This window comes from Lepidochelys olivacea (assembly GCF_965140295.1).
Source record: "Lepidochelys olivacea isolate rLepOli2 genome assembly, chromosome: 13".
Taxonomy (NCBI): Eukaryota; Metazoa; Chordata; order Testudines; family Cheloniidae; genus Lepidochelys; species Lepidochelys olivacea.
Genome location: NC_140423.1, coordinates 10961846 through 10983418, shown reverse-complemented (window position 1 = coordinate 10983418; position 21573 = coordinate 10961846). Strand labels below are relative to the sequence as shown.

Here is a 21573-nt window from a genome sequence, read left to right as displayed (position 1 = left end):
AAATGCACGTTTTACAAGTTAAATTAGTGATTAGAAACTTTTTAGAGCACTGCAACTTTTATCACAAGATACAGTATTGACTACAGAAATTTTTATCAAGTAGCAAAATTTACTAATCTTTAGCTGAAATATAATTTCAGTTTTATGAACAATCTCCATGTGTAAAAAAAAGCCACAAACCCTAATGGATCTGAGTTGCTTTTACAAATGTACTCACAAAGTCTCAAATGAAAACTTCATAGGTTTTAAGTAGAAAAAAATATTAAATTTTTAAATAGGTAAATTTTCTTTTGTTGCATTATATACACACATACACAGTCTTTCCTCTATATAAAATCTTATTGAAGTTTGTGTTCCCACTATATTGATCACTGTTAAACTAAGAAAAGATCTAGTTTTGTTTAACACACAATATTCAATATGCAACTTCAATATCACAGAAAAATGGCATATAACAGAAAATACTAAACAGGTGACATCTTATATTCTGAAAATGAAACAAAACATATGATTAAGTCTGAAATGCCAAATGGACCCCTTATGGCACAAGAAGTCAGGATTTCCGACCAGTAAATCATCAGTGCAGTTTCTTTAATGCTACATTTTGCACTTTCCCCCCACATTGAAAGGTGCCGTAGGGCTTGTCTATACTGCCATTTTACAGCGCTACAACTTTTCTCGCTTGGGATGTGAAAAAACACCCCCCTGAGCGCTGCAACTTTCAGCACTGTAACGTGACAGTATAGGCAGTGTGGGGTGTGAAAACACCCCCTCCCGAGCGCTGCAACTTTCAGCACTGTAACGTGACAGTATAGGCAGTACACCAGCGCTGGTAGCTACACCCATGGAGGTGGTTTTTTTAGAGCGCTGGGAGAGCTCTCCAAATTATGTGCTGCAGCTACACAAGCCATGTAGACAAATCAGTGTAGACAAGCCCTTATTTTATGAGAAGTCCTCAGATAATTCCAATGGAATTATCTGCAGAGTAATATGGTATTTGACTTCAGTACAGTTGGCAAAAATCTGACCCTTTGTGATAAGCTGTGGGAATTTAAGAATGACACAGCACCAAGAATCTGTGGCCAGTACCAAGAAACAAGATTACCAAACCCTCCTCTAAATTCTGATTCCTGTCTTTCATTTAAAAGCCTTGTTTGTAAGCAGACAATTATTTCAATAAGATATAAAGGAGGCACACAGAGTATTACATAGAAAATTAAATGCAAAATACTGTGTTTAAATTAAAGGACACCCAAATAGTCTGATACCACGCTTAATGAGTATTTTTGAAGCATGATTAGGCAACATTTTAAACATGTTTAGCAATGTAACAACTCTTGTAAACGTACGAGGAAGTAAACTCAGTCTCACTTCTATAAAGTTCCTCTAATAACGTCAAGACAGTTTTTCTTCTGATTTCAAAATACGTTTCTACTTTTCTATGAAGCTTTAATGGTCTACAAAATTACATGTTAAAATGCACATGTGGTTATAGTACCCTTCTCAATAGAGGTTGTTTTCCTTTTTATTGTGATGGTGAAAAAAAGGAGTAAGCATCTAGGGCTAAGTTCTTCCCTCAGTTATTGGCATGTAACATGCAACTTCATCTTTAAGAACAGAACTTGGGCCTCAGCAGGTAAGTACACTATTCAAAACTATGCAGTGACTTTTATTGTGAGTTTTAAGATGCTGTTTGATGGATATAGTTAACTTTAAAAGTACCGTTTTAGCTCAGCTATCCAATAACGCTTTAACAGCAGTTTATCAAAACAAGTATTTTTTATACAAACATTCATTTATACTTCAGACTTCAAGTAATACCTTCCATCTAAATCAAGTTATATCATTCAACTGCCCAAGACAAACATAACACCAACTTTGCCAGCCCAAGCTATTTTGCTTAATTTTGGGCTTGGTCCCAAAAGAGGTAGAGGCCGTGAATCAAACCACTGAATTCCACCCAAGTAGGATTCACTAACATGTCAATCTCCTGCAACGTCTGCAATCTTACCTAGGATAAAAAACTATTTTATATAAGTGTTCAGCTAAATACAGGAACAAGCTCTGAATGTTAGATTATTTCATTTGAAACGATGTTCAGTCCAATGGAACTAACATGTTAGTGAAGCCCCACCACATAACGTTCAGTCACAAGAATTTGTAACTTCTCTCCAAGTTTTAATTTAAAACCTACCTAATATACAAATATACTTTTAAATAACAAATATAAGAATAAATATATTTCAACTTGGAGAGAAGTTTTAGTATGCTTATTTTAGACACTTAGAGCTATTAATTGATATAGCTGTATTCACTATTATTTCTCTACAAATGCTGCTGCTGCCATAGAAGTCCTCATGCTTCCTCTTGCTGAAGCTGTGAACTCCTCAATTTCAGCATTCAATTTACTGATTACCCATTCCAATGCTTCACGGCCCTGCAATTAAAAAAACAACAACACTTATTCTCATATTTATGAAGAAAAGAAAGGTTTGTAAGTAAATAGCCAAGGTATCATATTTTCTTGAAGACTAGCTAGAACAAAACAGTTGAAACGGGGGAGCCAAGAGTGAGTACAGATATACCTCCACTATTCATGCAAACTGGAAGATCTTTCCCCCAAGCCCCAGACTTCCCTTTAAAACCTTTATAGGGCTAACCTATGAAAGACCATAGCTAATTGATGGTATTTGAGCCCAGGTGGTGGTCAACATTTTTCAATTTATACTCTGGACTGAAATCTAAAATTAATTTTCGCTATTATTCTCTTTGACAGGCAGAAAACATTTATAAATGTAATTAGGTTTTGACAAAATGTATACAAGGTTGACAATGTGACTTTTTGTTTAACACACACACCCAATTTTACAATACACAAGCTACAGCTTCACACCCCCTTGGAATCCTTTTGGACACCTAACTGTTGCTGGAATCTCAAACAGCTGACACTAATTATAGCCAAAACTGGTTAAAAGAATGCACCCCATCTTATTAAAAAAACTATTTGGTCAGGTAAGCCAGGTCTTTGGAATCTCCAGGTAAGAATAACTGCATTGTATGATATTCCTAGTCACAAGTACCCCCAACAATATTGAAGTTGACTGGAGTTCCACAGGTAAGATTGAGTTGAGTTTTACATGAAAGAAGGACTGAATCACTTCATTAAGTATGAAGATAAAGTACAGTATTTTCTTTCAGCACAGAATACATTTTCTGAAAATTTACAAGCAAATCAGTTAGATTATGAGTTTAAATTAAAAAACTCAGTCCTGTAGTGGACCTGAAGGGAAAAAGAAGTCAAATGTCTTTAAATCAATTGAATCCGAGATTTACAAACACTTATGTGCTAATCATAATTGTATGGTTATTGCAAAGTGCAAATACAGGGGAGAGTTCAAGTTGCCTGGACGTCTTACCTGTGCATTTCCATATGTTAATATACATGGATTTCTCACTACACTGGCTCTTAACAGAATAATGTGTTGAATTCAAAAGCTGCAATCCTAAATTTAGGCCTTCCATGATACTGGCCCTGGTTTTTGTTTTTTTAAAAGAGAAATTCTCTGTACAATGACAGTCCTTAGAAACTATGATACTGTCAACATCAAGGATTAAGCTACTAAGAAAGAGGAAACAGCACATTCTTAAGAACAGGACCAAGGCTTCAGAGTTTACCACCACAGGAGATTAAAATTATCACAAATATCACAGCCTTCAGAATTAAGTGAAGACTCACTTCAGTTTCTCTCTCTCCTACAGCTGCAATAAAAACCACAAGGAAAAAGGTATAGAAAAAAAGGAAGAGAAAAATCAGAAAACGAATAATACAACAGTGAGAAAAGAGTGAGGTGAAACATTCAAATAAAAACAAACAGTTTAAAAAAAAATTCACGACTGACAGATGAGAAGGCAAGGAGGAAAATTAGGTCTCTAGCTGTTCATAGATTTGATTTCAAATTCTTTCAGAGACACTCATAACTAAAATGATGGGCACTATTCTAAAAAACAGAAGAGAGATATATTAGAAGGGCCATAGATAAAATTGCTATAAATGGCAATAAAATTATCTAGTTTTGTCTTCTTGATCTCTGACACCAGCAAATATCACGGATTATATTCTATGGCTGAAATTTATCCCTATGCAGGAGGCCCACACAACGCCTTACATGTCTCTTATTCCCCATTTTAAAAGATCTAAACTATACCTAAGTTGTCACATAAAACAATGTGCAGAACATCTTTGCACGAGGTGAATACTATGTGAAGTAGTATTTTCTTTAATTAGGTTTATATTTACTGCCTGTGCATTTTGTCTGTCTCCATGTTTTGTATTCTATGACAATATCAAAAGGTAGGGGTGGCGAAGACCATGCATATAACTAATAAATTAAACTTAAGCAAACCAAAGTTGATGAATTTAGTTCTTATAAAACTGAAGATGTAAATTAAACAAGACCTCAATACACACAGTTTCAACAAATAAAGCGAACAACCAAAGTATTAAGGAAATAAGCAGTTTTTCATTTTTTTGAAGATTTTCTTTAGTTTAACAGTGCTTAAATTGTGATCTGCAAAGTTGCTTCTGTCAAGCCTATGCTTCCCAACCGCTGTAGCGCAATCCACGACCTGTTTGGATTTCCATAGGCTAAGCTGATCAGTTGCACTAAAAAGAAGAAACTTTTTGCATCTGCTTCACATCTGCCCAATGCAGAATTTTGGATGGCACTTGAACTGGAGGAATAGTAAACATATAAAACAGAACCAAAGTTCAAAGTGACCTGGAGATGCTAGCCCAGACAGCATGGGGATATTTGGTACTAATAAATACACAGTCAACAAGAGGAAAACCCAAAAGGTTCACAGAGAGATGTGATCAAGCAGCCACACCTATCCTGCTAAAATGTGCTTATTTTCATTTTGTCATCTTAAATGTTAGGACAATATTAACAAAGTGCTACTGTTATGCTAGGGAAGGTGCAGAATCAGGATTGGGAGGTTGAGCATGGAGATGCCTATGACAGGATCTGTATTTTAAGAAGTGATTCACACTATGATCCCTTTTGAGAAGCCCTGCCATATATCTTTTTCAAAAGTAAACTAAATGTAATATGAACTTAAAAAAACTTAGCGTTTTTTTTTTTTAACTCCACAAATCAGGAAGCCACATAAAGAACATATATGTAGGAGTCATACTTACTTTATTAGCATTGGAAGAGATAGTGTTTTCCATTAATCCCTCGAGATAACTGCTGACACTGACACCTTTTACAGAGATTATTGCCTCTTGAGTCAAAATGGTTCTGAGTCAAAAAAAGAAGTTCACTTTATTTTTTCACATTATAAAAACGAGTGTTATTTATAAAAATATAAAATGCCCCTCCCTCCAAATGCCCTGCTTCCACAGATCCACCAGGCAAAACTGTTTCTCTCTCTTGCTTCTGGAATTCTGGAACAGAAAATCATGCACACACTCCCTCAATGGCTAATTGTTTTGAAATGGGCTAGGCTGCTGTGAGGCTGGGCGTGCATGATTCCCTGTTCCAACATTCCAAAATAAGATACAGTAATCCCCACCCACCCACAAATGTCCTTTACTTATTCTTGAATCCTTTAATTCTCCATAGTAAAGGGTAAAAGGGAGGGTCAACATAGATCTGCAGAGGGAATACCTTCAAAGCACAAAAGTCACCTCTTTTTCTCCCTTATGACATTGCCAGGACATATTCCCACTGAGAGAGATGAACTAGCAGCAAAAAATCCTCCAGGAGGTGGCTGTGGAATATTACTAGCTACAAAATAAACACAGCTCTCCCAAAAGGAGCAGCTAATCTGATCTACAATTACTTTAGTTATTCTAAAAGAAATCCAGATGCAGACAGAGGTGTATAGTCTGTGTGCACTCAGGTTGATGGAAAGAGAAGAAAAAAAGAGTAGAGACTCATGAAATTTCTTTTATTTTAATTTTATTTTTTAACAATTTTTCATTTTATTTTCCTGCAACGTGTGTTTAATTTTATCCATTCTATCAAGGGGGGGGAGGGCTGATGGGTCTTGCCGAGAGAGGTCACAGAGCAAGCCTGCCCTGCACTTACCTGGCAGTGGCATCATGATGACAGAACGACAGCCAGGCCAAACCTGAAATGGCACTGAGAAACCATGCACTAGGTCGCAACACCCAAGAGCAAGGAGCTGGGCCCAACCCCGTGGGACAGAAGCCATAGCTGCAGGGTGAGTTTTTTGCTTTATATGTTGCTTTTCATTTTATTTCATATTTGTAAAAAACACAGGACTCTGGAAATGAGACTGTTTGGAGACCAGGGATTTTTATACCCTTCATTTTAAAATGCTGAAACAGAGGGGCATATGCTCACTCCCTGAACAGCTGCTTTGAAATGGATTCCACTGTCATATGGAAGGGCATGCCATCTCACAGTGGGGATTTGCAGAAGCAATGCCATTAAGGATAATGTAAATTTATTTTACTCTTCTAAAGTGCAATCTTGAAGACAAATATTCATGTGCTTACTTTTCTGGCTCTTGAGGATGTGGTTTATAGATAAGCCTCTCATCTACTGACACCAGATTTGTAAATGAAATCTATGGAATAGAATGAGTTAGATTATTATCATCACTTAAATAAAAAAATTTTCATTAAGAAGATGCAATAAACACAACTAGAACAATCTAAGACCTTAACACTCAAATATCTGATTTTAAACACCGTCCTTCAATGTGGTATTCTAATTTATTATTCTAAAATTACAGCTGAATACTATTTCATGAAACTGGTATAAACATACACAAAAGAAATCAATCCTGAAGTTCAAGCTTGCTAAACTACTTTTTCTTCTTACATCCTTCAGCATAGACTGTCAAGACCACAAAAGGATTTCAACAATGACCATGTACAAATGATATACAGTAACAAGCAAAGTACTACACATTAAGGTAGCAGCAATACTACAAAAGAAGTTTTGAAACAAAGTGGGATGTTTTGTATTCGCTAATCGCTAATCATTTCTAGTGCAGGTGTTTCATAACAAAGCTGGCAAAAAAGTTCCTTTACTACAATGGGCTATGGGAGGTTGAGAATATGAGGTATGCTATTTTCATGATAAAATTTTCTTTTTCAAACTGTTTATAAAATTTAAACATGTTAGTCAACTAATGACTTTAGCATTATTGATAAAAGAAATTACAATACTTACGTTACTTGACTTAAGTTCCATTGTTTTTTTCACAGGGTCAACTACAGAGTGTTCCTGAACATATGTTTTTGTTCTGCAAGCACCGATGAGCTACAAGAAAGACACCCAAGATTATACATGCAAACACACTGCAATAACTATTCTGAAAAGTTTAAAGATTTGTATTTACTTTTTTCCTTTCACTTCAACATACTATGGAATATCAAAGTAAACATTACCATACTGAATAAAGAGTAAGAAATGCGACTAGCCTTAAAATGACAAAGTTGGTATTTATTTTCTGCTTAAAATATTAGGTATAATTTAATTCAATTTCTTTAAAAGGACACCATCGGTCTGAAATCTTTAATAAAAAAGCTAGAAGTCACACTTCAGAAGTCCCACTGTTCTTCCCTCTGACAGTTTTAAAACCACATGCTCCTATTAAAAAAAATTCTTGCCCATTATGCTGCAAAAAAGCTGCAGAATGATTGTACAGGGGAAAAGGTGAATTTGTCCATAGTCAGTTGTCAAAAGTGCAGGGAACAATAAAATAATTTTTCTATAATTCTTTTCCGTTATAGCAACTGTGTTACCTAACAACTGCAGGTAAAGCAATTTATACTGAAATGTGATTTAAGTTAACATCCTTTTAAACTTTGGAAAATTTATACATAAAGTATGCAATAGTCTAAACTATATTATCTACTGCTTACAAAACAGAATTCTGTTCATCATTTAAAAGTAACATCACAAAAAATTAGAAGAATGCTATTCTCTCAACTAAATGAGAAATAAGTGGCATGGTTTCCCAAGTCCAACCTTATTCTTCCAGAACATAAAATAGGAGCACTTGCTATTATAAGGAAATAATACTATTCCCTTACTCCCAACCTTCATCTGTCTTGTCTAGTCAGACTGAATTCGGGGCAGGAACAGTCTCTGACAATGTGTATATAAAGTGCCTTACAACAATGGGATCTAATCTTGATTTATGGGGTATTTAAAACTGATAATAAATAAGGAAGCATGTGGTTCTTCCACCAAGCTAATAAAGGAATTCTCATCATGAGGAAAGCCATGTTAATATATTGGGAATGATTTATGTACCTTTCAGGACCAAAGCATACTACAAAACTGATTCTTCAAGGATCAAACCATAATACAAGAATGTCAGTGTACCTGACAAACCAATACAAATTTACCATTTTTAGGAACAGGACACTTTAAGAGAACAGCTGTTAACCAGATTACTGTTCTGCTTTTCAAGTAACCAAGCAATAAGATACTACAGAGTTGTTATTGCAAGAAAAAAGAAAAGGAGTACTTATGGCACCTTAGAGACTAACCAATTTATTTGAGCATAAGCTTTCATGAGCTACAGCTCACTCGAAAGCTTATGCTCAAATAAATTGGTTAGTCTCTAAGGTGCCACAAGTACTCCTTTTCTTTTTGTGAATACAGACTAACACAGCTGCTACTCTGAAACCTGTCATATAGCAAGAAAATACATGAAAGGTCATATTGGGCTTTACCCCCCACCTGCCTGCACAAAGCAAGAACTAGACACTAAAGCAGCTTCTGTGCTTGAAGGTAGGTAAAGTTACTGCTCCCTCCCATGCCACAAGGACGCAAATAATTGTAAAGGAGACAGGGACATGGGATGGCACTAAGGAATGGTGCAGTACACATGATTCCCCAGGCCCTGTGTTGTCCCAAGAAGAGCTGGATTGTAAATTATATATTGTTTTGATTGTTTACAAAAATGAAACAACTCGTATGTAATTTCTCTCTAAAATCGTGTAATAATGTACTTACTGATTTTACAATAGAAGGCATCCCCCATTCTGTACTGAGCAGTCTATGGCTATGCAACTTTCCACTGGGATCTATGTGTCTGTCTAGTACGTCAACTCCAATCACACTAGGGTTCATGGGATTTGGGTATTTCTGCATAGCAGCTGTTGTAACTGTTTCCCAGGGGTGACTGACAAAATAAATCAAAATTAACACATTTATAAATTGCACACATTAGTTTGTCATACTTTCTATTACATAATGAAAAAGATGCAGTTTACATTTTGCTTTAAAAATACAGGTACAAAACATATTCAGTTGAAACAATATATAAACAAACCAAACAATTATTTGTGAAATACCAGAGTACTGTAGATTTTTAAAATTATTGGCTTTACTGTAACACAGCAGTTATCAAACTGTGGGTCGTGACCCCATTTTAATGGGGTTGCCAGGGCTGGCTTAGACTTGGTAGGGCTCAGGGAAGCCCGAGCCCCACAACCCTGGGCAGCGGAGCTCAGGTTACAGTCCCCCTGGCTGGGGCTGAAGCCATTGTGCATAGGCTTTGACCCGTTCCTTGCCCGGGGTGGTGAAGCTCAGGCTTTGCCCCCCACCCGGGGCAGTGGGACTGGGGCGGCCTCAGTCCTGCTCCTGGGTTCACGCAGTAATTTTTGTGGACAGAAGGAGGTCGCAGGGCAATGAAGTTGGAGAACCCCTGCCTCACTTGAATTAACAACTATGTAAGACCATGATAATTCCACTGCTGTCCCAAACTACAGAGAAAGTTTCAAGGAGTTTAGCCTAAATAATTTATGTATTGAGACTTTATTAACTCCAAGGGGCGGTGGGGGGGGGGAGATACTCTACAGAGTTTGCCAGACCCAGCTCTCCTGCACCTAAACACTTCCTGAGGCAGACCCAGCGGGCCGGGTGATCTCTTTCATTGGACTGACGGCTGCTGGCGGAAGGGTCGAGCGTTCGAGCTCTCCCGTAGCTCCGCGGAGCTCGAGGCTCGCCCCTTCTCCCGAGAGACGATTGGCCAATAGGCGAGGTCCCCTCGCCCGCCTCCGACGCCCCGCCACCGCGCCTCGTTCACCGGGGTCTGGCGCTCCAGCCCGCACCCACGCATAGATACGGGCCCCTTGGCAAGAACCGTCTCCCCCCTGGGCCCCGGCCCTCGCTCCCGGGCACACGCAGATTCCCGCGCCACAGGCTGCGAGCGCGTCCCGGGGCCCAGGGTCTCCGGGCCGCGGCGCCTAGGGGGCCCCTGGGCAGGGGCTTTGCCGCCACAGTGCGGGCCGCTGGGCCCAAGGCAGGCCCCCCCGACGCCCGCGGCTCGCGCTCCACACCGCCCCGGCAGGCGAACAAGCCTCTCCACGCGGGCCCAGGCCCGAACGCGGTCGCTCACCCCCCGCGGCCGTTGCGCGCGCGTGGCCTAGCCCCGCCCCTTACTCGAAGACATGCTCAGAGGTCCAGATCTTCATGGTGCCGGCGGTAACCGGCCCGGGCCGGGCGGGCGGTGCTGCGGCCGCGCGTCTCCCACGCACGCGGCGCCCCTGCCGTCCCTGCGAATGGAACGGAAGCCGGAGCCGGCAGCGGCCCCTGCGCCTGCGCCGTGAGGGGAGAAGCGTTAGGCCCTAGTGAGGGAGGGGGAGAGGCTCCCGTCTCCAATCTTACGCTCTTGCGTCAGGGTGACATCAGAAGGGAAGCGCCACTCGTCGGGAGGCCACGTGCTGGGCTGGCTCCCCCTCCCCAGACAGACGCGCGCGCCGGCGGCTGTCTCGTGACATAATTGCACTCAGGACGCATGCGTACCCAATAGGCCGGCTAGCCTTGCGCGACACTTCCAGCCCCCCCCCCGGGTCCCGTCGGTGTTTCTCGCGCGTGCGGCTGCGCAGCCTGGCAACTGACTCCCGCTGAGCCGGGCTAGGGGCGGGGCGGTGGGAGGCGAGTGGGCATCCTCTGGCTTGCCGCTACGCGGGGCACAGTGTGGGAGGAGGACAAGTACCCTCAGCATTGCTCGGAGGCGGTGCACGGTGCAGGACTCGCTATTTACCACCAGCTCGGGCCCTGCGCTGCGGAGCGGGGGAGGCAGCACTTGTCCAGTCCGCTCCAGGCAGCGTCATGTGCAAAGTGGAGGCGGTCACCCCCTGCAAAGTAATGGACTCCACGCAAAGCTAGTAATGAAGATGCAGAAGGTTCAGATTAAGCATGAAGTCGCTCTCAGGGGTGTTACAGAAGCAGCAGATTTAAGGGGGGGGGTACAATGAGGAAATTAAGTTTATACAAAAAGCAAACTACTACGGTTTGTGGCAGCCCCTGCTTTATTTCTAAAAGTGAATAAACCCCTCTTCGTTTAAATATTACATTATATATTACATATATTTTCCCACCACCTCTCAACATCCAGCTTTAAGACCTACACTACTGCTTTCTCTTTCTAGAGTCACTGGTAGCGTTCTCCCTTAGTGTCTAATACTTCCCCCTCCTGTTCGTTCCTGTAAACTGAATCCTAATCAGATTTTTAAAAAAAAAATCCAGCCATCTCCAAAAAAGCACAAGTAGTCAATATTCCAGAGTGAGAGTTTCTTCAGCTGCTTTATAAACTGGTGGGAAAATCCTCCTTGAATTCTTCTTAACCCATGGATGTTTTATTATTTCTTTGAGAGAGAGCCTCAAAGAAGGAGTGCGCTTAAGTGTTTTTGAAATAAGGTCCTTGGCACCGTCAGGCACCCATGTGGGAAATGCGAATTTAACCTTGAAATAAAAAAATAGAGACAATATTAGTTCCACAAGGTAACAGCAGTATGATGCAAGTACAATGGATAGTATAATATCACCTAGGAGCCTCAGTCATGGACCAGGACCCCCATCAACATGATAGACTGTGGGCTCAGCACACCAGCCACCTAGCTGTCAAGTTTTTTGTAGTCTTCACAGCTACAAGAAGTACTGCTTAAAAAGGTAATGAAAGATGTAACAGTATTACCAAAGCCAGGTAATTCCATGATAGTAAACTAGTGTCTTCAAAAAGACTATAAGAATGCAAAACTGTTGACAGTTATTAGAATTTGGAATTCTGGTAAATCTGATAGTGTAGAGTTGGGTTATAATGACTACAGCTGAATTTCAGTGCAAAGTAAGATTCTTTGTGTGCTCCAGAATTATATTGTAACATCTCCTATACCAGATCATTGTCACAGCAGCCACAGAATAGATCTAATCACAAGAACTTTATCTGATATACTTTTAACCCTGATTAATGTGCAAAATAAGATCAATGTTTCTGGCATAATACACTCCCCATTATCTGCGATACAGCGTGCACATTAGAGTCACAGTCAAGGACACTAGCTGATAGTGTTCACTGGAATAAATTGGTTGGCTGCTGAATTTTAAAGAGACATTTTGTACTAAGCAGCGTGGAAGACAGCTAGAATTAATGAAGGAGAGTAACCTTCATTGAATAAGGCCAGTATTAGAACCAACTGGTACATTTTGTATCTGTATCCCTAGTCTTCAATATATTTATCTACATTTGTTCATCCCCCTCCTCCACTGTGTCAATTTTGCAGATAGAAACTGAAATTACAGCCTCAGTCTTGATCACAATGGCAAATCAATGGCAAAACTTCGGTAGATTGTGTGGGTACAAGACAAGGCCCCAAATCTATATTCAAGATGACCCACTGTTTCAAATTAGGTAGTTTACATCTTGTCACCACTTTTCACCCCAAACTGCGTACAAAAAGGAGCAGCTGTCTGAAACACATCCAACACTAATTTAGATTTAACAGTTTTGCCATATGTATTGCCAGTTGAAGTGCCACAGTATGGGCTATTTTTAGCAACGAGGTAGCACAGTTGATGAGTGCTTCAGTAAAAGGGAGTGCTTCACACTACTATTCAAGGACTCTGGTTGATTTCAGAATGAGTCCATGTGTTCTGAAGGCATCTTTAGTCAACAGTGCCCAACTACAGCCTTTGAAGAGGGAAATGGTAAGGGCAAGGAAAAGTAACCAGGATTTTCTTGTAACAAACAACGTTATTCTGACATTGTTCTGAAGATTTTAACTGGGAATGTCAGGGCTCCTAATGAATACTGAGATGGTATCAAACAAGATGCCCAGTTCTCTGTAATGCACTCTGACAGTCCTTTAACCAGTCAAGTTTGATGCCAACAAAATCAAAACCCAAGCAGTGTCCGATTCTAAAGAAGAGAATTTATTGGCCTGGTTATCAGTGATGCTGACAGTTCTGGGCTCCTACTCTAATCTTTTATATGATTAGTTTAGTGGTAGGCTTGCCAGAATGTTTGTTTTTTAATGTAAGTCAATGATAAATATCAAATGTTTAAGCTTTTTTCCATTTTTATCAGTTTAAATTTTCACAGTTGCAGAAAATTATGGGGATCAGACAATTATTTAATGACAGATTCAAAAAGTTAAAGCTTTATAACCATTAAAACACAAGTTGTCAACATCAGTCAAAATATACAAAGTAAATATCCTTAAAACAAAAAGTTCTCAAGCAGCATTTGTCTTACTTTGCCTCTCATCATCAATGAAGCTATTATTTCATTGGTTTGTGCGTACCATGAAATCAGCTTTCACTGATTTAAAAAAAAAAGCCCTTCAGAGCCTAATTTGTTTGTCTGTGGGAGAAGGTTTTCTTTGCTCTCAAAACCAAGTAACCTTTTCCATGGATTTAGGAAAGCATACCTCTGCAATTCTTTTGTATGTTTCATTGCGGGTGGGTGCTTCAAATGGTGCATACCCCACAAGACACTCAAAACACAGAACACCAACACACCAGACATCAACATTTTCATCATGGGTTCTCCCATCGATCATTTCTGGGGCAAGGTAATCTGTTGTGCCACAAAATGTTGTCCTCCTATTTAAAAAACAAATCACCAGTCATTTTGTTGCATTAAAATAAGGCAGAGTAAATTTATCAATAACTGATTTACTACAAAAAGAAAAGGAGTACTTGTGGCACCTTAGAGGCTAACAAATTTATTTGAGCATAAGCTTTCGTGAGCTACAGCTCACTTCATCGGATGCATCCGATGTGCATCCAATGAAGCGAGCTGTAGCTCATGAAAGCTTATGCTCAAATACATTTGTTAGCCTCTAAGGTGCCACAAGTACTCCTTTTCTTTTTGCGAATACAGACTAATATGGCTGCTACTCTGAAACCTGATTTACTACACACATCCACACCCAATTTATTAGAACTTTAGGGGCCAGATTTGGACCCACTAGAATCTGAGCTGTTTTGAAAATCTTTCCCTCGGTAGGATGTCATCTTTGTGGCCTAGGTGTGGGGAAAGCAGATTAGCTTCTGTCTCAATCCTAGGAAATGCTTTAATTACCCAACAACTTTGACCCATTTAACCCAATTAACTTTGGCCAATTAAGGCCCAAACTTTAAAAATTGTGTATGCAAGCTGGGTGACTCCGTGCATACAATTTCTTAAGTTTCACTCTAAAGGAGTAGTTCTGATTGGCTTCAGGAGTTATGTCTAGTCCCCAGAGATCTAAATGAGGTCAAACAGAAGCTACATGAGGGGTTAGGCTGAAGAGTCAAAAACATCCTCTGAGTGCTTCATGAAAGACAAGAGGGACTTGTATGGGCCCATGACAGTAATATTTGAGACTATATTCTGTGTTGCAAGAATCTTAGAAAAAAATAAAGATTCTAATATCTAAGGAAAGCCATATGCAATATTTTGCTTTCTTTCCTCAAAGTGCCAGTCAAGGTGTAGAGATAGCCAGCCTTGAAGGAAAGCTTCTCTGAACTGTTGGTCCTGGGGCTGCTGACAGACCTTCTCTTTGTTCATGTTGTCTGAAGGACTGCATAGTGGAAGCAAAGCAGGGCACAAGGAGTATACTTTTCATGCCTTTGTGGAGGCTTGAGGATTCATTTCAGTGTTCAAGACCTTCACACAAGCTTGAACCAATCCTGCTCCTCCTTGCTCACCATCAGTGGTGTCACAATCCAATGATTGTCCACAGTTCATTTCTTTGGAGACAATTATGTGGCATCAGTGAATCAAGATGAGAGGATTAGGATATTAGACAGATTTTACCAAAATGTTGTCAGTGGAGGAGCTGGAAATACAGGACAGTCGAATAGAGACTGAGTCCATATAGGAGTGGTCTTACAACTGAAAAAAGGAGTCAGACTCACCTGAGTGATGGAGCATGCACGGACCAGCCAAAGTCCGCTAACTTCAGTTCCCCTTTAAGTCCTAGCAGGAGGTTTTCAGGCTTGATATCTCGGTGGATCACTTTCTGAGCATGGCAGTATATCAGAGCATCAGATATTTCTTCTACATACTGCAGAATGTGCCACACCCAAGATAATTATACAGTCAAACACAGTTTATGTAGTGGTTTTCTATAGGAAATATGATTTAGCCATTTAGTAAGTTAAATACAAACCTTATTGTGGCTCAGCAGTGAGTGATTTGGTTTGATATTTACCATGTTTGTTTTGATATTGCTTGTAAGAGTTGCTTAGAAAGCTAATGGTAGTATTACATAAAACCAGGGATGGATGTACTGAACCTTTGAGGATTAGAAAGAAGCCTTGCCACATCTTGGCAATTCCTGGCTCTATCCAGGAACTGGAACATTTGGCAGTCACACGAGACACTCTGTGAGCAAGTTATTTCCAACTAGTTTTACTTAAGCAAGAAGATTTGTTCTGCATACAAACCCAGCGTATGTCTACAGTGCATACATTATTATAGTTTCAAGATGAGCTTCCATTCCCCTTCACAAAACATAAGCAGCATCAACACTTTACTCACGGTGGCAGTTCTTGTCTCCTCAAAACGCTCATGTTTTTGCAATTCTTTGTATAGCTCCCCTCCTGGAGCATATTCCAACATCAGGTAGATCCGTGTTCTGTCATGAAAGTAGTTATAAAATCTCAAAATATTTGGATGCCTAAAAAAGCCAGAAAGGTCATGTTTGGTAGCTGAAAGTCAAACAAGTACCACAACACCGAAGCCAAATGTTAAGGTAGCTTCTTGATTCCAACCACCACATTCCTATTCAGTTGGATCAGGAGTGTTATGAAAGCTTGCACATGTGGGAAAATAATAATCCCATGGTTTAGTTGGTCTAGTGGTGAATTAAATGGATCAGGTATGTACAAACCAGGCACAATACATTACAAACAGAAGGATATAGGACAACTGGACTTAAGTAGCACTGGCTGCTGACTTAACAGGAGTAGAAGCCATGTTGTAGAAATGGTGCTTGTTATTTTAGAGGTCTAGGGGAGAAAGGCTAAAGCATTCCCCCGAGGGTTAGTGGGATGGATTTGGAGCTGCTGTGACAATTTATGAATGCTGTATGTGACCTGGCTTTTGGCATGTTTACTGCACTGAGTTTATTTGATAATAAGATTGTCAGGATATGCAAGAAGCCAGGACAATTGCCCAGATAACAGACTTTCAGCAAGCACCCAGGAATATGGACTTTAATGTTACTACCCACACTTTTTTTAAGCTATCTGAACTGATTTAACTAGGCTCAGAAAACAAACACAGAAGAACAATAAGACTTGGGGCTGGATAAAGAGTCACTAAAGAGGGGGAGGGTGAAGCCAGGTTCCAGAAGTGGAGTGTCTGGGATATTAGACCTGAGTACGGTCTCTGCTAAGGGACAGCAAGCCTTTAAGGCAAGACAGATATGTAGGTAACCCTTTTATTGCTTTAACAAATTTTTGTCTTATGCTTTGTTCATGCTGTTAAGATTAAACTCTTTCCACTAGTCACAAGCTCCCAAGGGGAAGAACTGCAGGTATCCAAACCTACTTGGGCTTTTTGGGGTGAGCACAGACAATACACAGGGTACTGTCGCCTCAGAGTTGGTGGGAGAAGGGCACAAGGCTGAACACCTGAGGGGGTGCATTTGGCTCAGAGGTGCAGTTAGCCTTGTAACTGTGATAGTCAGGAATTAGGTCAGTCAGAAGCATGTGGAGATTGGTACAACTGAACCATGTTAGAAATCAAGACAGCAAGCTCAGCATCTCAGCTTTCCCAATGAGATCCTCTTTAGTTCGAAACTGAACAGTGATCAGAATTAGGTCTCTCCAGAGTCTAGCCTGAAGCAGACAACTGGAAAAGGCCAGGGAACAATTTTTTTGGGAGGGGGGTTGGAGGCCCACCAGCAGCACACCATTTCGTTTGGTGTATATTTCTTAGATAATAGCAATGATCAATGTAGTTTGTAGGGATAGATCTCAGAGCTATTTTCTTCACCCATATGACAAACTAATGAGGGCACTCTCTACCTTCTTTCCCACCTCTCAAGTTCACCAATTCAGGCTAAGTTGTTTTGAAGTAAGGTAATCATGTTTTCTACTTCTGTGTATCACCAAGAAGGCAACCCAGAAGACTGGATCCAGTTTGTCGAGCTTGCCACTCGGTGGTCTAGGATGAACGGCAGTCTGGCTTATGCTGAAGTGGAGGGTGCAAAAACTAAGTCAGCCAGGGATACCAGCATTCCTCAGACTGTAAATCCCACTGCATGGTTATTTTATTTACTTTCAGCACAGCTGCTTACCTGAGATGACTCAAAATTTCTATTTCTCTTCGGAGCTGGTGCTCCAGTTGTGATTTCTCCAGGGCAGACTTGAAGATGACTTTTAGGGCTAGGATGAAGTGGGTATTCTGTTCACGAGCCAAATAAACGGTTCCAAATCGACCTTTCCCAAGTGGCCGCCCAATTTCAAAGTCATCAATGCACCACATTTTCCTGCATGCAGTATAAGAGTCAGTATTAGAGCTATAACATTAGTAATTCCCAGTAAATGGAGAAATATCAGACAAATTCAATCTTGCTGTAAAGCAGATGTCACTGCATCTGCTTAACCATATCATGAGGGGGTCAGTATATTTCAACATGTTTAAGTTTTCTGTTTACTACATTTAGATATTCAATAGCATACAAGTGAATGGGTAGACAAAAAGTTATTGAAGACAGTCAACTTTCCCCAGTGTAAGCCCTCCATGCTAAAATAGTAGGACTATTTTAAATAGTCCTACTATTTTAGCAAAGTAAATGTGTATAAATAAAGCCTTGGTAGACTCAATTCTAACCTCCAAGTTACTTGAAAAAAATAGGGCTCAGGTTATCAGGGTCATACATGCACCTATATGTTCAGTTGTGCTTAATTTGCACATGCAAATGGAGAACTGGATACTTGCCTGCCCATGTATGCTCACCTGCCATGCTTATCTGCCATGATTTCACATGTAAGCGTCTGCACTTTTGCATATGCACATTGCTGGAAAATCTAGGCCTTAAATACTATTCTCTACAATGTAAGATATACAGAGTTCTAAATATCTTGGGGGAAAGGCCCTTTAAATATCCATATCTTTTAAACCCAACTCAGGAAATCTGCAAGACAGTTCTTACACAGTAAAAAAGCTAGTAGTTCCATAGTATCTAGAGGTTTGGGATGATCTGGAGACTTCTACAGCAAACAATATTAATGCTCCAGAAGCAGCAAATGGAGATATTTTCTGAATAGTTACCTTGGCAGCTGAGAAACAGAGGCACGTTTGGTGTCCATTTCTGAACCATCTTCCTCATCTGTAAAACAAATACATCAGCTTTGGAACAGAAATTGTGTCTTTTTATGCTGTAGCTTGTAGAGTGGATCTGAGAGCTTTTGGATGGATGAATGGGGGAGGAAGTCTTCACTGAATAGGAATTCTACCGTGAAAACAGACAGCCCTAGGAACGTTTGGACATAGTGTTAATGTGAGACATCGTGTCACCCATTAATTGTGGTGGCAATAAAGTGCAATTTAAAATAATAGGATGAAGATGGAAGGGTGGGTGAGTGATGACCAGAGCCCAGAGTTAAAACAGTGATTGCTATCTCATGATGGAAGGGGACTGAAGAAACTGGCATGCCCAGGCAACTCTTGCATCCTTGAATAGGAAGATCATCACTGAAACTACCAGCATGTTTAACATAAAAGTCAAGGGGGAATCTCAGACTGTCCTTAAAGGAAAACTGCACCTAATTTTATTAATCAGTCTAAATGTGTCTGGAGCACAATAAGCATCAATTGTCTCTGGGCCAATTTCTGCCCCTTGGTACATGGAGCTCCAGTTGACTAGGAATAAACACACCATTAAAAAAAAGTTTCACAGTCTCATTTTTATCTTTGTAGAAGGTCCTGTGTCTTTTGTACCATTAAATACTGAGAGTTCTTTTTAAGGCTGAACTGCCCTTTACATATTATTGACATTTGTATTGTTTCTGCATTTCTTTATAAATTAAGAGACCATGAACTGGGAAGCAACACTTCTTTGCTCAGGAACCCATTGAAATGCAGTTATTGACAGGATGCAGCCTGTCCCTGCCTGGTTTGTTGGAGCTCAGCTAGGCTACTTTTGACCAGGTGAAAAAACACCCCTATTTCAGTTACTTCTGCTGTTATCACCCGGCTTACAGGTTTGTTTGTTTGTTTTTAAAGCAATGAAAGCATCTCACAAGCTTCTTGGTACACATAAACTCCTTAACAGTGGAAGTTATGGGACTAGTGCCTACATTGGAAGCTTTCAGAGCCAGTCAAGTCTCAACCAGATTTTTAATGGAAAGCATGAATCAGGAGTAGAGAATCTTATTTCACCCTCACCCCACCAAAGTCGTCACTGGTCAAATAACTGCTGGATTACTCCTTGCCCAATTTCAACTCCACTACTTTGCCTTTATATTTTTTGAAGTTATGGTTGAAACTGTAAGCAGTTCTTTGGCAAGTGGGAGACCCCTTCAGGATGTCTGGGAACTGGAAAATTCCCATCTCCACGTAACCTGTGGGATGGGTCCAGCTATGGTTTGAATGAGTAACATACCCTTAGATTCTGATCCTGCTTTGGTTTTCCTTAGGATATTCTTGATTGTTGGAGAAGACGGCCCCTTGCAGGAAAACACTGAAATGCAGGAACTACTCATATGTTTTCTCATGTTCTTCTGGTGCACATCTGAGCTGCTTATAGTCATTGGCTTTGGAGACAACTTTAACAGTGAAAATCCAAGAGACAAGAAAACTATGAGGTTAGATTATAAATTCTTTGGGGCAGGGACATCTTTTTGTTCTGTGTCTGTACAGCCCCTTATCACCAATGGGCCCTGGTTAGCGGGTACGGCTTCTCAGCCCTATCACAATACAAGTAATTATAATAAAAAAAATTAGGCTATACTATACATAAATAAATGTGCACTGTATCACTCAAGAGTCTTGAGGTGTCAGCTTTCAATGTTGTGTCTATTGATCTGTACTGAAAACAACAGGCCAATTTATCATCTGATGATTGTTCAGTGGCCAATAGAATGAGTGGTCTCAGTACCAAATGGACAACTATCCAGCCTCTCAGAAGCCACCATCATAATTTGCACCATTATCAGCAGCAGTCATAGCTTGCATCAGTCTGAACTACTGTTGATGGTCCCCTAATATCAGCATTAAGGCTCATTGACAGGCTGATTCTTTTTTGTGCCTCAATAGAGGACTTCAATCTCTAGTGCTTTTAGACTGGCATTTTGTCACCAATGATAAATTCACTCAGAACTTTAGCCTAGCCTAGGGAACAGTGTAAGGTTGATAATGGCTTAGGTCTCATGTGATAATGCAGTCAATTAGTAGTTCAATAAAAATGGTAGCTTTTTCTTTAGTGTTGCACAAGAAAACAAGCATGATGCATACTACTGCAAGCAGTCAAACAAAGAGGCAGGATCTTAACACAAATGCTAACCTAACGCCAGTGAATGGCCTCCCAGCCCATATGCCACAACGACCTACCTTTTTGCCACCTCTGATGTGGCATGTAGCTTCAGTCTCTTTGCTTTCCATGGGGTAATTACGTGCTTAAAGAAAAGGATACCAGGGAGAAAGAATCATAGTGTCATAGCACTGAATATTATGGCACAAATAGATACTTGCTATGCGAATAGAGGCTCAGCTAGCTGAGAGATAAAAACCTCCACATTGCAAGACTTACACAGGAAGAGCTGGGGCCAGTTTGAGCAAATTCAGGGCAGCCTGAAGTTGGCACTTTAGAGACTGAAATCAAGAACTTACATTTGTTAAACTGAGTTAGTCAATAGTCACTCCCAGCCTCCCCCACACCTTGATGTGCCCGCTGTCCACTGCTCTCTTCAGCTGGCAGTTCTCCATTGCCCCTCTGATTTAAATGCCTGCCACAGCCCAACTCCCACTCTAACATCTCACTTTCAGGAAGTTTCCTATTAGCATGGGTGTAAGAGGATGAAATGAGAATTCTTTGGCCTCCATACTGTTCTCAGGAGTGGTTACTGATTTGGGGTGCCTAATTTTAGAATAGCCCCAATTTTTCAGCACCCTCCCTCTGAAAATCAGGCCCTTTTAAAGTGTGTCAAGCTGGGTACCTATAATCACATTGAAATCTTAGCTATCCTTTGCAAGCTGCTATGTTCCTCCACTAGTCATTGTGAGCATGTAGAGATTTTATCCAATCACTTACACCTGGTAAGATAGTTAGACCAGATCTCATTTAATCAGGCACACATG

The 21573-nt window shown here is 40.4% G+C and overlaps 2 protein-coding genes across 3 annotated transcripts; both read right to left on the bottom strand.

The window, feature by feature from the left end:
* Positions 1-1641: 1641 nt before the first annotated feature.
* Positions 1642-10634, bottom strand: PRELID3B (PRELI domain containing 3B). Of its 2 annotated transcripts, none has more exons than XM_084645477.1 (6): positions 10393-10634; positions 9006-9174; positions 7209-7298; positions 6527-6597; positions 5198-5300; positions 1642-2437 (listed from the first exon to the last, which is right to left on the bottom strand). In XM_084645477.1, the coding sequence occupies exons 2-6, from the start codon at positions 9141-9143 to the stop codon at positions 2318-2320; spliced, it is 522 nt and encodes a 173-aa protein (XP_084501603.1). In that variant the 5' UTR covers positions 9144-9174; positions 10393-10634; the 3' UTR covers positions 1642-2317. The 2 variants fall into 2 exon arrangements, with proteins under 2 accessions (XP_084501603.1, XP_084501602.1); XM_084645476.1 differs by having other exon boundaries at positions 10437-10632.
* A 703-nt stretch (positions 10635-11337) lies between these two features.
* On the bottom strand, positions 11338-20922 carry LOC311529973 (aurora kinase C-like). The gene is made up of 8 exons (XM_084646248.1): positions 20827-20922; positions 19880-20042; positions 18547-18604; positions 17570-17761; positions 15805-15943; positions 15180-15328; positions 13706-13880; positions 11338-11741 (listed from the first exon to the last, which is right to left on the bottom strand). The coding sequence occupies exons 1-8, from the start codon at positions 20875-20877 to the stop codon at positions 11550-11552; spliced, it is 1119 nt and encodes a 372-aa protein (XP_084502374.1). The 5' UTR covers positions 20878-20922; the 3' UTR covers positions 11338-11549.
* Positions 20923-21573: the final 651 nt, after the last annotated feature.